This window comes from Eurypyga helias, unplaced genomic scaffold (genome assembly GCF_000690775.1).
Source record: "Eurypyga helias isolate BGI_N326 unplaced genomic scaffold, ASM69077v1 scaffold43815, whole genome shotgun sequence".
In the NCBI taxonomy this organism is placed as follows: domain Eukaryota; kingdom Metazoa; phylum Chordata; class Aves; order Eurypygiformes; family Eurypygidae; genus Eurypyga; species Eurypyga helias.
Genome location: NW_010251613.1, coordinates 12,581 through 29,145, shown reverse-complemented (window position 1 = coordinate 29,145; position 16,565 = coordinate 12,581). Strand labels below are relative to the sequence as shown.

At 52.0% G+C, this 16,565-nt stretch overlaps 1 protein-coding gene across 1 annotated transcript; it reads left to right on the top strand.

Annotated features, from left to right (window-relative positions):
- Positions 1 to 36: 36 nt before the first annotated feature.
- ARL9 (ADP-ribosylation factor-like 9) lies at positions 37 to 13,839 on the top strand. Its single transcript, XM_010152081.1, is given in 6 exon segments — positions 37 to 184; positions 2,964 to 3,139; positions 4,256 to 4,421; positions 9,403 to 9,535; positions 13,230 to 13,406; positions 13,725 to 13,839. Coding segments are annotated over 6 exon segments (783 nt in total). The 5' UTR covers positions 37 to 168.
- Positions 13,840 to 16,565: the final 2,726 nt, after the last annotated feature.

Here is a 16,565-nt window from a genome sequence, read left to right as displayed (position 1 = left end):
CCGCTCGCTTTGCAGGGCACGGGACGCGGCAGGCAGATCCTGGTGCTGGGCCTGGATGGGGCCGGGAAGAGCAGCGTTCTCCACGCCCTGGCAACTAACCACGTCAAGCGCAGCGTGGCCCCCACCAAGGGCTTCAACGCCATCTGCGTCAACACCGAAGAGTCCCAGATGGAGTTCCTGGAGAGTGAGTGAGCCGGTTTTACTATGGGACAGAAGTTTCTGTCCTAGCGACCAGGCCCGTGCTTTAGAAGCTCCCCGTTCCCGCTCTGGTAGCAGGAAGTTGTGATGATTTTCTCCCTGGGGATTCTGCTTGCCCACCCCGCTTCTTGAAGGAGATGGTGAGCTGGTGTTGGAAGAGGTCTGTGTTGGTGCTGCCCTGTCCTCCAGAGACTTCTGCTCCCAGGGAGAAGGGTAACAGGCCTGGTTGCCTAAAGCCAGCCCCAGGCAGAGGTGTCCCCAGTAAGCCCTGTGTTGTGGTCTGTAGCTGTTGCATCTTGTCCAGCTGCTCCTCGGTGCTCATGCCTGGCAGAGGGCAAGAGCCAAAGAGGAATAAATAATAAGGTGAAGGAAGAGACTAGGGAGAGAAAAGCTCTGTACCCTTTTCCATTCAAAAGCTTCATAAGTGGTGTTTTCTAGTCTTTAACAGCTTCTGAATGACTGTAGGTTTTTGCTAAACTTGCTGTGTTGTCCTTAGCGCTGATTTTGGGGTATTGTCCATGCCTGCAGAGAGCATCTCCTGTGGTGCTTCTGGGGTGTCACAGCTGTTGTAGGTGCAGCTAGCTGATGGGGAAGGTAGAGGCCCTGGAGTGAGGCCAGTCCCTGGTAGGGAGAGGCTGATCTAGCATTCTGTGGAGGCAGAGGCTGCCCTTTGCATCCCGCTGTTTCTGCACTGTGCTCTACCAGTGCTCCACTGGCTCAGTTGACAGCTAGCCCCTGGACACCTCTGTACCTTTGTCAGCAGGCCTAAGGAGCTGTGCTGTTCCAGGGAAGTTTTTAGTATGTGAGGATGAGGCTGCTAAGGCAGTTTCATTCCCAGTTCTACTACCGTGGGAGTCTGCAGTGCCTTAGGGAAATCATCTCTCCGGAGATGCTTGTAGTCTGTGCCCCTCCTCCTAGTAGGAATGAGACATCCGTGTCTCCCACTGGGTGGTGCTTTGTGTGGCTGAGCCTGGAAAAACCTGCAATGTCTCCGGCATGGGGGCGGCCCGGGCCCAGCGCTGTGTGCCCCACAGCAGAACCTGTTGTTTCTGAGTGTCCTTCCCTCTCTGGTCCAGGTTGGTAGTGACCGAGATGCGATGGCTGCGATCTGACCCATAGGAAATGAAATGTCTCAGGCCAGTTTCAGCCAGGTAAATCTGTGCATGGCTCTCTAATCTGGTTACTTTTCCAGCCTGTACCATCGCCTAGCCCAGGGGTTACCAGCCTGTGCCGGGATCATGTGGCACAAGGTAATCAGGAGGCAGCAGGGATTTTATTTTTCTGCCCTAGACAGATAGAAAACTGTTCTCTTTTTCTTTGTACCATCACATAGGTAAGTGGGTGGTATCTTGCCTCTGCAAGGGATAGGAGCTCCAGAGTTCCTACCAGTTTGGGAAAAATGAAGTTCTCTGTGAGGTTGCAGACCCCTGGGTTATGCTGTGCATGAATGCCCTTACCACGAGGAGTGGTGCTGAGCCCCACAGTGTCACAGGCACAGTACAGAACCAGAGACACACGGCCTTCACGCAGTACAGAATCGGAGGCATCTGTCCTGGGCGTGATGTCACAGCCCTCTGGCTCCTTTCCGCAGTGCTGGAGACTTGCAGTGCTGCCTGCATATACACCGGGGTTCTTGAAGAAGAGGCAGGCACACCCGAGCAGGAAGTGTTTCTTTCCCTTCCAAGTTCTTCAAACTACTGAATCATTTTGACTTAAGTGAGATCAAAATTGCCTTGAAACAGAGCACAGTCACTGAGGACAGTAAAAGATGGCTGACTGGCAAGTTGGTTTTGAAAAGAGCTCCGGTGTAAGGCAGGAGACAATTATAGGGAACCCCAAATGTATTGCTTTGAAAACTTCCTACTTCTGGGAGACTCATCCATGCCTTTTGGGCACCTCGGCACTCTGGAGCCAGTGGTTCTGCAGTGTACCTGGGAAAAGACCTGGAGAGCTCAAAACACATCTGAAATACTTAATATGCTGTTAGCTATTCCTGCTCCTTTTAAACTCAGCAAACTACTAAACTCTTTTTGTCCCTGGATGGCAACAACAATTTTGAGCATCTTGCTGCATATAGTTGTACCACAGAATTTTTATAAGGCCTGTTTTGAAGGTGGGCAGTTTTCCTCTGTATCCGGCAGGGAAAAGCTCAGGTAGAAACATATCCTGGGGAAAGATTTCCCCCAAGGATTGCTTGAAGAGTCTGCTGGGGCTTGATTTTTCTCTCTTCCTAAGCACCTCTGGTTATTGGCAGTCTGAAAGCTGTGGGAGTTTTGAACAAGTCGCTAGTGTCATGCAAATCTGATGAGAGCCCTCCCCACCTCAGAGCTAAATTTCTTCTGTGGAAGTTGGAGGCCTGCTTTGTCTTGAGACGCGCATGTGGAGATAGGGTATATGGGGACATTCTCTCATGGTGCTTGTGGGCACTGAACCTCTTTCTACTCTTCCTACTTGCTTGAAGCAAGAACCAACAAGGCAGAAAGCAACCATAAAGAAACTGAACCCGGAATCCTCTCAAAACAAGAGCTTAAAATGGAAAGTTTGTTCCCCTGTGCCTGCCCCACCCCCTGATTGTAAACATACGCCTGCATGGGACTTGGCTGGAGAAAATAAAACTATTTCCAGTCGCATATACAGTAGCCCAAACTGAGTTTTTCACAACCCAGATACCTTGGGTTTTCAGCCCAGGGCCTGCCGTCTGCACCTCTGGGAGCGGTGCTGCTTGGATGACTTGGTGAATCCCGTGCTGCTGTCTTCTCTTCCAGTCGGGGGCAGTGAATCTCTGCGATCCTACTGGAAGATGTACTTGCCCAAAGTGCTGTTGCTGATCTACGTGGTGGACTCCGCCGATCATGCCCGACTGCCTCTGGCGAAACAGCTGCTTCATCAACTGATCCAGAACAACTCCACCCTGCCGGTGGTGGTTCTGGCCAACAAGCAGGTAAGAGTTCCCAGCTGCTGGCTGAGCATGGGCTGGCAGCAGCTCAGGAAACAGCCACAGAGCCTTTCAGAGGAGTCTTCGTGCCTTTAAGGGGGCCGCAGGGCTGGGAGGGAGCTGGGGGTCTTTCTGGGGCACCCATTGACCGCAGAAGAAAATAATCTGAGGTTGAGTTTTGGATCTGCAAGATGCAGATCCTGCGCTCGGAGGTGGTGCAGTCAGAGCTGTGAGGGGAAATACTGGTGGAAACTGCTGTGTCGTTGCAAGGTTTGGGAACTGCAAGTTAAACCAGGAGTTAGGTTTCTGTTCTGAATGTGTGTCTGAAGTACCACTCACCTAGCAGCAGCCGAACAGTGAAGCACCGCTGTTTGCCTTCAGGTTGTCCGGCTGGTTGCCCCTGAGGCTGCAGCTGAAGCATGAGGGGAGAGCAGGTTTCCTCACAAGGCAGTGCTTTCTTCAAAGATCTGTGTGAAAGCATCAGTCACTGGTGCCGTACCTGGAACAGAATTGTGCCCGTGGCACGGTCTTATGACAGAACAGCCTAGGGTTTTTAAGCCCGGATTTTCTTTTATGAGGACCGTGTGCTCAGTTTGCTCTATGTTGTTACCTCCTAAATTTCTAGTAACCTAGGCATGTTACTAGTGGTCCTTTGCATTACTCCTGAATGCCAGCTCAGACTTTGGCTTCAAACACAAATGCTGCTACCGATTCCCTAGGCCCAGGAGCCAGAAATGCTGGTGGCTGAGGAGGTACACAGGGAATGGCTGTCGTACGTTTGCCCTGTTCCTGTAGCTGTGCTGGGCACCTGGGGTCTTGAGCCAGCAAGACTTTGTCTGCCTTGTACAGCTAGTGAAACATTATTATCAGAAACTCCGGAATTATTAGCAACAGAACTGTACCCTTATTTCTTTGGGAAGAAACTAAGTTAAGGATAAAAACATTTCTTTTCCCCCAAAGCATTTTAGGGCATGGGAACTTGATCTCGTAGAAGGTACGTAAGAATGGTGCCCCCAGAGGCTTTGAGACCCTTCCCCTTCCTGGACAAAGGCAGTGGCGCAGAGCAGGAACGGTGCCACCGCCTCGTGCAACTAACGGGCTTGTTTTGTTTTTGCATGTCAGGACCTCGAAGGTGCATATGGCATCACCGACATCCATGATGCTCTAGCACTGTCTGATATTGGGGACGAGAGGAAGATGTTCTTGATCGGTACCCACGTGGCAGAGGATGGCTCCGAGATCTCCTCCAGCATGAAGGATGCCAAGGAGCTGATAGCACAGCTGGTTTTGGAAGCGCAGTGATAGCTCTTTTCCTGCAACGTGCTATTGGCAGCTGAGGGAGACGAGGTGTTAGTGTATGGTCAGGTGGCCTGTGGTGACTGAAATATACAGGTATCTTTTCCCCGTGGGTATGTAATTCCTATGAAAATGATGTCTAGTTGGTAAGAAAATCTAATTTATAGTGGTTTGAAAAGTAGGGTATTTTTTAGCATATCTGTAGAGGAAAATTAGTCTCTCAGAGAGCATAGTTAAGGGCATGTATAGCTTAGATGGGCTGAGATGGCTTCTTGCCAGGTGGGAATCAAGCATTGACTTCAGTGGAACAAAGGTGTATCCAGTGAATTTAACCTGGCTTGATGTCTCAGACTTAAATTGAAATCTGTTCCCTTCACAGGTTTTGCAGAACCCTGTTAACAGTGTTGGTCTGTTCAAAATGAGACCTCACTTCCTGAGAGTGTCAGGAATTCAAAGTGGTGCGACTAGTGGTTTTGGCAGTGACTGTTTTTGTTGTCGCTGTATTGGAGCCATTTTTTTTAAGGGAGTGGCAAATTAGTAATCTCTGGAAATTGGCTTGGTTACTGCCTCTGTAGTGGATAAGAAAACAAAAGTGGTAAGAGATTGTTTCTTTGCCTACAGGGGAAAAACAGAACAGTGTAATTTTGCATAGTGACTGAAACCATATAATCAGCACCAAAGGTGGGAGACTCCTCCGTTGGGCTGAGCGACTTATTTTGGTTTAGTCTGGGTCGTCCTTGAGCAAGCACTCTTCCGTGTGAAAAACTTGTTTTTTGAAAGTGATTTCTGTTAGCCCTGCATATGAGGAAGATGAGTTGCTGGCAAGTGTCACTCTCTCCCAGTGTCCTCGTAATTACACTCCAAGAACATGATCCAGGATCTGGGCAGTTCCATAAAGGACCTGTTTTGCAACTGCATTTATTGCATGAGGGTGTCGTGGTTTTGTCCTGTGGAGCGGATGCATAAAGCTGACAGTTTTACCCTAACCAGTGGTCCGGCCGTCATTTACCCAAACAGGGGGTGCTGCCCGCGACCCTTGAGAGCTGCCTTTAAAGCTGGCCTTTCCACCCACCTGCCAAGGCTGCTGCCCAGCCGGCCCACCTCTGCAGAGGCCCTGCACTCACTCCCCTGCCCACCGGGCTTGGGCTTCCGCTGGCAGCCAGGTTTCTGCCTGCTGGAGAAGCAGATGCCACCGGAGCAGTTCCCTGTGGTGAGGAGTGTGGTGAGTGGTGGAGGCTCCCGATCACGGCACAGCTGGCGGGCCCCAGCAGGTCCCTCACATCACAGCTCCCAGCATCTGCCGGGTGAAGCGATGGCAGCTGGTTGTGCGTCTGCCACCACTGTCGAGGCACGTGGCTCCCTGAAATCGCCCCTGGTTTCCCCACGGTGCCGGTGTTGCCGTGTCTCTGGCTTTCCTGTCCTTCCCCTTTAAAACACGGCAGCTTGTTTTGTCCTGCTGCAGTGTCCCCGTTTAATACAGCCATGGCTCCCTGGGGCTGTCAGAACGTCCCCCTGCAGCAATTGAAGGATAACAAGGGGTGGCTGCACCCAGCTGGGTGGGAGCCCGCAGGTCAGCAAGTGGCCAGTGGTGCTCATCCCAGGAGGAGGATGCTGGTGAGGGGATGTGGTGCTGGGGGGGCTCCATCCTGCAGCCTCGGGGGCTGCCAGCACTCCACAGCAAGGAGCAGCCACTGGAGGGGAGCACTTCACATGCAGGTGCATTGCTAAGGCACCGGGCAAAACCAAGACAAATAACTGCCAAGCGGTTGTATCCTAAGGAGATGCACGAGCTTCAGCTGCCTTGTGGCTAACTCACCATGAGGAGCAGGCAGCCTGGGCTGCAGGTGTTACCAAGCTTTTAAGTTCACCCCTTCTTGTCTTTGCAGGTTCAAGGCCAGGCTGGATGAGGCTTTGAGCAACCTGGTCTAGTGGAAGGTGTCCCTGCCCATGGCAGGGGGGTTGGAACTGGATGGTCTTTAAGGTCCTTTCCAACCCTAACCATTCTGTGATTCTATGATTATTGTTATCTGTCCTGGTACCTGTCCACACGCTCACGCGACAGGTAGGAAACCCTCCCGGCTCCAGCCTCCCAGCTGGGTGTCCAGGCCATGACCCAGGTCTCTTGGGGAAGGCTCAGTCGGGGATTTATGCCAAGCAGCAAGTCGATGTATGGGATGACACTGTGGTAAACACACGGAGGAAATGATGCCTGCTTTCGCCCTTCCCCCTGCTTCTCATGACAAACAGTGGCTGACGGTCCTGCCCCTTCAGAATGGAAGCTGTGACCCTTTGCTTTGCAAGGAATTGATCTTGGGGGGGGTTGATTCCCCCTTAAGTGAGTTGAGGAACCTGGTTGGGATGTACGTGTGACTCGTCCCTTGGCTGAGCGATGATGCAAGGTTGGCACAGCAGTGTCCACGCCAGCGGAGTGGGGCACGGAAGCCATACGGGCTTTGTGCTAGGTTTGGCTGTGGCTGTGGAGGATCAGCGTTGAGCCTGCCTGCAAAGATAGCACCAGCTCTGCAATGCAGCTCGCCTGGGGGGACACCTCTGCGTGGTTATCCTTCACCCCCTTGCAAGGAAGAGGCTCTGGGGAGCCGCTTGGGAATGAACGGCTGAAACTGGGTTTTGGCTCCTGAACTGATGGCTGCCTTCCAGAGCATGTCCCATCTTGAACTGGTGGCAGGGGGCCAAAGTCCCAGGGGTGGTTCCTTCAGTGGGATGTCAGTGGGAGCCGTGTTTGCAGTATTGTGACCAGTGGTTTGGCATGACGAGGAGATAAATCCGCAGGTGCCTCACTTGGAGTGTGTGACGAGGATGCTCCAGCGGCAGCCTGCTGCTGCAGAGGTCTCTGTGATGCTGAGCTCCCTGGCAGCGTTTGCTGGGGCTCAGCATCTTGCTAGAGGTATCGGCCCCATCAGAGAAACCACAGGTGTGTCCCCAAAGCACAGGCCACTTTCTGTCAACAAACACCTCTCCCTGTTGGTGTCCCCGCTCTTCTCCGGGGCTACACTGCCTTGTTGCTGGGTGTAACAGGGAAGCAACACCCCAGGCTTTCACCTCCTGTGCTTCTTCCACGGTGGGCACTTCCATAGGTGCCCGCATCGTGTGGCTGTGCCCCAGCTGGCTGGGCAGGCACCGGCAGCCCCAGAGGGTGGGCATGGGCTTGCTTCCTGGCACCAGGGAGTTCTGCCACGTGCTTGTGGCACTGGTGTCATCTCGTCCTCTTTATGCTGAGGCTCACGAAGCACAGGTACTTCCCAGCCACTGGGATTTCAGGACTGGGACACTTGATCAGCAGGAGTGGACAGTGATATCCGATCTTCCTGAAAGGGTTTGGTCTGATGAATATTCAGTAAAAAGCATTTTCAGTGCTGCGCCCAGGGCACAGACTCTGCATGTTCCTGTGTTTCTGTAGTGTCTAAGACCTCTGTGCTAATCAGACGGAAATAAAATGGTAAATAAAACCCTATGTCTTCACCTGTGCTCCTAAAGCTGTGTGGGAACAGTGCTGTCTCCATGGTGCCTTCTACTGAACCCCAAGAGCATTTATAACAGATGTTTCTGTTCCCCTGGACTCCAGTCATCCATCATCCATCTCCTACCTGCTGGCGTTGCGTGGCGTGTCATTCACCAGAAAAGTACCTTCCCCCTCTCTGCCGTGTCCCAAAGGGACCTTGCAGTGAGGGCAAAATTGCAGATTCCTGTCTCTGCAGTCCAAGAGAGAGCACAAAAATCCATGGGCTGCTGGGGCTGGTGCATCCACCAAATTGAACGATGGAAAGAGAGATCCCTTAACTCACCCTCAAAAGGGATGGAGGCAAAGGCACAGGGGTTCAGGAGTGTGTTAGGGCCTTGAGTTCAGCAGTAGCTTCTCTACGCTTTGTTGGCTTAACTGTATGCTTAATGGCACATTTGTCCTTTTCTGCAGTTTTGAAAGTGTACAAAAACTTGCAGAATCCAGGAAAGTGGTTTGTGCAGAGGATCCCATGTTCCAGGGCCACGGACTAATGGTGCTTCAGCTGGTGCAGACCCTTTGCATTTGTCTTGTTACTGCTTTCCTCTCAAGGGCAGAAGTGGCTCCAAAAAACCCAGACTGAGATGTTCAGTGCGTGAGGGGCTCTTCAGTTTGTTTTTTCTCGTTGTCAGTCTAAAAACTGAGCTTGGCCCGAGTCACGCCTTTGCTGCCACGTCTGAGCTGCCCCACTGAGATGGCGTGGGATGGGATGGTGCTGTGGTGCAGGGGGACCGACCCCATTGGAGCCACAGGCTGGTGTAGTCTGGAGGACACAATCAAGCTTTAGGAACAGAGCTGCTCTCTGCATTCCAGGACTCAGCTATGGCTTGCCAAGCCAGGGCAAGAGTTTGAACAGCGACTCCTCTCCACTGGATGGGTGTCACTGTGCTTGAGAAAGGCTCCACAGACTCATCACCATGCTGTTCCCTGTCTTGACTGCCCTGGTACCCTCTCCCACCATGGCCTCTCTCTTAGCTGGGGATGAGCAACTCCAAATTTGCCCTGAGCACAGGAGAGTAACCATTAATGTGCTTCAAAACCTCACCCACTTTCCATGGCACACCCTGACCGTAACGTTATTACTATTTTTACTGTCATACCTGTGGTGTAGTTGGGTGGTAATAGTGAGGCAAGAAAAATGCAATCATGAAACTCCCCCAGGGGTTTCAGAGATGCAACGGAACGACCCTTTCTGCACATCTGCGGGTAACTGTAAAAACAGACTCATCACTTGAAGGCTCATTTCTCTTTGAGTTGACAGCAACCGCCGGGACAGCATTAGGAAATTCGGTGCCAGAGAAGGTGGGTGCTCAAGGGATGGCAGCGGCACTGTACAGTTGTGGGGAGCTGTAGGGACTGTGTGTGTCCCATCCTAGGCGGGGAAGGGTGGCCTCAGCAAGCACGTTTCACACTTGTGCATCTTTATAAAATTTCATACCTTTGCTGTTCTTGCCAGGCCCCTGCAGGGAAACTAGGGAGACAATCTAGACCCTCTTGCGGGGTGCTGTGACAGCTCGGCCATCCCCAAGAACAGTGGCACTGGCCAAGCCCAAGCGGGATTTTGGCAAGCAGCAGTGCAGGTCAGTGATGTGGCAGCGCATTCTGGGAAAGGAGGCAGCTCAGATGGTGCTCTCTGATCAGGGCGGCGTGCTGGCTCCCAGGGGAAGGGTAGATGCCATCTCCTCTCTTATCACCCCTGCCACACTGGGAGCTCCATGCCACTGAGACTCACCAGGCTGTACTGATGTTTGGAGCAGAGGCTGTCTGTAGCAGGGAAGAAAGTGGTATGGAGCATAGTCACCCTGAGTGCTTGGCTTCCAAAATGAGGAGGAACTAGGGAGTGCTGTTTTGGTGCCCTTTTATTTCTTCATACCCGCCTGCAACATGTGGGGGGTTGCTGGACTGATGAGAGCTCTGGGTTTGGATCAGCCTTGACCTCAGTCTCCGAGCACATGGGAGCATGTTCCTCCGCTGTCACTCCCTGGTGACCATGTCAAGCAGTCCATCTTTGGGAATAGGAGTGAAAAATGATGTAAAAAATGTAAACTTCAGTGGGGCCGGGTGATGTTGCATTACTTGAAGCAACTGATCTGTAGCCGTGTTGGAGGGCATGAAGCTCTCTTGGAGACAGGATGGTGGTTGCTAGTCTGTGAGAAGTCCTAGCAATGAGAATGGAGATGAAATTGTGTGGCACTCTGGGCTTTCCTCTACCTAGAGGGATGTCAAGACACACGTGTCTATAATTTTCTCTGCCACTGTCATAAGCTCAGGGACCCTCACCCACCTGAGAGCTTCTGCCTGGGACTAATGGTGTCAGACAGCCCTTCCTGCTCACCTCTTCCCTGGTGACGACCGGCATCTGCCAGTGGCTGTGGCTGATGGAAAGCTGGGTGAGCATGCACTAGGTGAGCCTGGGGAGATGCCAAGATGAAAGGAGCAGCAAGAGTGCAAGGTGCTGTTAAGCCCTTGCAAGAAAGAGGTTTCTGAACAGGCAGAGCTGTGAGCAGAGATGGTGCCAGGTTTGTGTTGTGAAGTGGCTTCTTGAACTGGTCCAGAGAAAGGCCTAGGCTTTGAAAGCCATGCACTGAGGGTGATTAAAAGAGGGACTCTGCATATGCAAACAGCATTTAAAGTCAGGAAATTTCAAGTGCAAATGCCCATTTGTTCATGGCTTTTCCATGTGCACCAGTGCCAACTTTTGTACGTGCAGCAAGCATGGATGCTTAACCAGACTTAGGATACTGTCTGCCAGGATCGTGTTCCACGTCACTCACATTTTACAGAGTCTTCTGTGCTGTTCCTCAAGAACTTTCTTCTTGTACAGCCGCAGACGGGAATCAGCCATCTAGGAATGTCACCTGCTGGTGGATTTTAGTTTCTCTTCTGATTGGCTGCTAAGTTGTCTGAACCTAAAAAGTACCAGGCTGCTTGCCTGCTCTGCAGCTAAGGTGAGAGGCCAGAAAGCCTGCAGGGTGCTACAGGTAGGCCCTTGGGTCTTGTAGCATCAGTGCAGCCTCGAAGTAATAAATACAGGAACAGAGGATGGGCAAAATGTAGAGCAGGGACTGCTGGGATTTGACCTCTGGACTCTCTGATATGGTTTAACTCCAGCTAGCAAAATCCCACGAAGCCGCTCTCACAAATCCCCTCCTCTCCTCCAGTGGAGGGGATGAATTGGAGGAAAAAGAAATAAGGAAGCTCGTAAAGTTGAGATAAGAACTATTTACTAATTAAATCTAAATTAGTATATACAAATACTACTACTACTAAATAATTTAAATAACAGGAAATAAAACATAGAATACAATATGATAAAATGATACACTTTCTCACCACCCACTGACCAATGCACAGCTGGGTGCTGAGTAGTGGGAGTCAGACCCAGAGAGCCCGAGAGCCGCAGCCCGAGAGCGATCGCAGCCCGAGGGCCGCAGCCTGAGAGCCGCAGCCCGAGGGCTGCCGCAGCAGATTCCAAGCGAACCCTCTCAGCGATAGCATGAGCGGGAAAACTAAACCAACCCAACAACTCCCTCCTGAACGAGCCAGCACAGGAGTTAGTGAAGCAGCTAACGCAGGAGTCAGGGAGAGGGTCAGCAAGTGTACGGGAGTGAACGGGAGAGAGTCAGGGAGAGAGCAATGGCTCCCGGACCCCCTCCTCGCCTCTGCCCTGAGCACGACGTACTATGGGATGAAATACTCCCTTGGTCAGTTGGGGTCAGGTGCCTGAACTGTGTGTCCCCTGCGCTGCCTGTAGCGAGACCGCGAGAGCTGGGAACGCAGCTGCGGTATCAGAAGCAGAGAAAGACCTTGAATTCAGTGCAGGCATTCCCCAGCATCAGCTGAGAACTTACCAGTGCTGCTCTCTGCATCCAGGAACAGCTTCAGAGCAGCCACGGTAAAGAGAGGTAACTCTTTCCTGACTGAACCCAGCACACTCTCATGGGATGAGAGGGTTCCACACTGGAAGTGGCCACAAGACAAAGCTGCCCAAGTCCTAAACATCCCAGCTGCAGCCTGATTTAAACCAGTGTGGGGGATACCTGTGAGCGGTGGTGCCGTGACTCTGCTCCCAGACCTCACCAGCCCCTTGAGTGGCCTGTGCCACCAGCTGCACTGGTCTATAACGCCTCCCCGCAGAGCTGGGAGCTTGCATGGCCAAAGGTGCTGCGTCCAGAGTTCCCAGTGGCCAGAGAGGTGAGCAGGGGGTTGAGTGAGGTTTGGAGGGGACAGTGGTGCAGCAAACTGTCCTGAGTGTTTACACACTGTATTCTGCCCCTGGATATGCCCAGTGTGTGCTACCGAGGGGAAGAGCTGTCCGGTTCTACTGGGGTTTGAGATACTGAGAGAAACTGCCTTTTTGGAGTGAGATGCTGTCTGAAAATATTGCTGCTGAGAGACAGAAAACAGCCAGGCTGGAGCAGCCTGGAATAGCAGGAGAACCAAGGGAGGCATGTGTTGCATCCCCTGATAAAGCAGCCTGGGAAAGTGGAGAAACCTGATGGGAACAGACTGTTTAGCTCCTAGGGATTACAGTCATGTTTGTAGCTGGGCAGCTGTGCTCCTATCTGTGTATATAGGGGGGATGAGCTGGCAAACAAATACTATGTATATTTTACCAGAAGCCTAATTTAGAGACGTGTTTCTGAACTTGCTCCTTTCGGGCAGGTCATTGCTTTGGCAGGGGTGAAAGGACTTGGGGCAATCTCAGATTACAGTCATTGCCATGGAAAAGGCTAAGTTTTCTGGCTGCAATTTCTGTGCTGGGAAATAAGGGAGGCTGTGCTGGAGCAGGCCTTGGCACCAGTAACCCTGTGAAAAGCAGAGGAAGAAGTCCGATGCTGGAGCAGTAATCACTTTTGCTGTAGGAATGCAGTTAACTGCACCAGCACATTTACCCTGAAATCTGAGTGTCTGTCCATAGCAAGGAAATTATTTGATGCAGCCAGGAAGATAGATCTGAAAAACATTTCCCTATGCTGGAAGAAATTTCTTGACACTTTGACCTGGCTACCCAGGCTGTCATTGCCAGCATTCCTCTCCTGGCTATGAGTGGGTGACAGCTGGGGAAAGAAGTTGTATTGGCTAAGACATACAAATACCAGTAGGGACAAAATTACCTCGTAGTTCAGGTAAAAGAAAAGTAACAGGTGCTGGGAAAGCAAGAGTGCTCCTTCTTGAGCCCATATCTGCAGAGAAGGGATGTTCATCCCTTTAGAGAGGGAACGTGTCCCTGTGGACGAGCTCTGTGTCTGCACATCCCTCCCCCATTCTGAACCCACGTAGGACCAGAGCATCTCCGCAGTTAGAGTGTCTCGCAGAGCCCGAGGTCAGGAAGGTGACCTGCTGCTATGAGCACAGCTTTCCTGGATCTGTCACCCTCCAGGAAGGCAGTGTCACCCAGGACATGCATGGCAGGGATGCCGGGCAGAGGAGAGGGCGCTGGGTGCCCAGTCACTGTCTGTGAGGCTGACGTCACTGCTTCCTGAGCTGGAGAGCTCATCCAGAGCGTGAGCTGGCTCCCAGCAGACACCCCCAGAGAAGGACAGACTGGTGCCTAGCCTACAGTTGGGGTGAGGAGAGATGGGTAGGGGTCTAACCGGGATCTCTGGAGCTGTGACTAACACGAGTGTCCTGGGGCCAGCAGGGAGGCATGACTGCTGTTGTCCTCTCTCAACAGGGAGGAGCAGGGCTCAGGTGGAGGTGTATCAGCTGGCAGGCAGCGTTGGGAGCTGGCCCTGCTCCAGTTGGAACTGACTGGCTCCGTCCTCACTCCTACAGGGCTCCTTTGGGCTCGCCTCTGTTGAGCCCAGATGCGTTCGCAGTGAAGGAGACTCCCAGAAAGGCCACTTGTTCTGCTCGGATCCCACACTTGGCTCATCCGAGGAAGCACTGAGCTCCCGCAGAAACACAGCCAGCTGCTTGTGCTGGTAGCCCCCATCACCCCGTGGGACATCACCCTCTTCAGGTTGTGCTGTGGCTGGAAAACCTGCTTGAACACGGCACTGGAGCAGCACCCAGCAGGAACATTTTCTTAGGAGCAGCCACTTTTACTGGGTTTATCTGAGGAGTTAAATAGGATGGCCATTCCCTAAGAACAAAACAGTCGTCAGGGGAAATGAGCAGAATTTGGCCTAATGTGGGAAACATCCCTCCCTAGGATGGGTTATGCCTCGACCTTATCACTCTTCTTATAGAATCATAGAATCACAGAATGGTTTGGGTTAGAAGGGACCTTAAAGACCATCTAGTTCCAACCCCCCTGCCATGGGCAGGGACAACCTCCACTAGACCAGGTTGCTCAAAGCCTCCTCCAGCCTGGCCTTGAACACTTCCAGGGATGGGGCATCCACAGCTTCTCTGGGCAACCTGTTCCAGTGCCTCACCACCCTCTCTGTGCAGAACTTCTTCCTGATATCTAATCTAAACCTCCGCTCTGTCAATTTAAACCTGTTGCCTCTTGTCCTGTCACTACAGGCCCTTGTAAAAAGCCACTACAGGCCCCTGCTTCCTTGTAGGCCCCTTCAGGTACTGGAAGGGGCAATAAGGTCTCCCTGGAGCCTTCTCTTCTCCAGGCTGAACCAGCCCAACTCTCTCAGCCTGTCCCCATAGCAGAGGTGCTCCAGCCCTCTGAGCATCTTCGTGGCCTCCTCTGGACACGCTCCAACCAGTCTATGTCCTTCTGATGTCAAGGGTTCCACAGCTGGACGCAGCACTCCAGGTGGGGTCTCACAAGAGCAGAGTACAGGGGGAGAATCTTCTTACTTCTTTGCTGTAGTAGTTGAAGGAGTAACAAAACAACTGCTGGGGGAAGCCAGCACTGGAACTGAACTGCTCTTTCACGGAAGGAAGGGTGTGAAACCACAGCCAACGGCTGTTGGTGCAACATGGCTCCTGGCCTCGGGTTGCAAAATTTTGGCTAAAGTTTAGAGATCTTCAGGGTGACACTCAAAGTTTTGTGCTTGTCACAGAAGTAGGAACACAATGAGATGCCGCGGGTGGCATCTCCATTGAGTTGGCTTGGATTTGGGGCCTGGTTTTCTCAAATGCCTGGAGAATGGTCAGATACAGCCTTTTGCTTTGTGTGCATCTGTGCGGTTTAGATACTCAGTTCTGTGACCCTGCGCAATATAATGGAGTTCTGCATTGGGATTTTTGGAGCCTACCTCAAAAAAGCTGAGTTCCCCTCAGTGTAAGGGAGAGGGCGTGTGGTGAAGGCTAAGACAGATATCAGTTCCAAGGTCTGCAGAACTAACTCTGAGCTCCAGTCGGGTCTGAGGGTGAGTCAGTTTGGCATCTGGATTGCAGGGAAACAACCCATCCTGTGTAGGACATGGCACAGGGACACTGCTTTTACCTGGTTCATATGAGCTTGGTGTGCTTTGCACCAGCAACCCAACCGCTGGTGATGGGCTGGAGATACTGAGGCAAGAGAGATGCTCTCCATCAAGGAACAAAAGCCACAATGACCTGCATGCAGCAGTTTTGATGCCCATGTATCTTAAGCTTCCCTGTGTTAAGCTAATTCTCCCTCCAAGGGAGTAGAGAGATAGGTGACCACAAGCCAGAAGAGGATTAATCACAGTATCCACTAATTGATTCCATAGTCCACTGAGCAGAGGATTTTTGAACCCTTTTGAACATGGTGAGGTCACTGGGCAATGGTGCTGGTTATTTTTTATTGTCCTGTACCAGGATGGATGAGAGTTTGGGCATTGTGCAAGAGCCCCAGCACAGCTGCGTCCTTCAGGCAGTGCTGGCCAGTGGGAGACTGGGATGTGACACCCCCCCCCCCAGAACCCTGCAGGAAACCCCAGCACCCCAGCTTCTGGCACCTCAGGGCTTGGAGTGTGCGTGAGGCTGCAGGGGCTGCCAGGGACGGACCTGTGGGTGCCCTAGAAGAGGAGGTTGTCCATGTCTGCAGGCTATCCTGTGGCAAGAGGGAAAACCCATGGCGCTCACTGAGGCTGCCTTGGAGAAGGCTGGATGAAGCTTTGAGCAACCTGGTCTGGTGGAAGGTGTCCCTGCCCATGGCAGGGGGGTTGGAACTAGATGGTCTTTAAGGTGTCTTCCAGCCCAAACCATTACATGACTCTAAGTGTTGCCCTCCCAGAGGAAGCAGTCTGCAAGCAGGGACATAACACAGCTCCTCTCATAAAAAAAAAAATTGTTTTTTGTGTTTGTGTTTTTTTTTTTTTAATTAATTAATGCATTGGAGGGAATAAAAAAGACCAGTTCTTTCCCTCTGGTGACCTTTAACAGAAACGTGAGAAATGCATTCTGGAGGGACTTGGCTTGGTCTGACTATGTTGCCAATGTCCAGAGCTGACTCACGCATCTTGAGCTAACCCAGATCACCTGCACAACACGTCTGGTTTTCCAGCTGCCCTCCTCTCTGGATGATCTGTATATGAAAGCTAGCACACATGCTTTGCTTCTGGGGATCATAAGGAAAAGAAATCTTCCACACACACACACACACCCCTTCTATGTTTGAACACTTCATGGCAGCTTTTCTGCGAGCCTGGGACAAGGGTATGAAATTGCCTTGCCCTTTGCATCTGTTATTGATGGACGGGAATCACTAGAGAGGTTATGCAGCCATCAGAAGCAATATAAGCA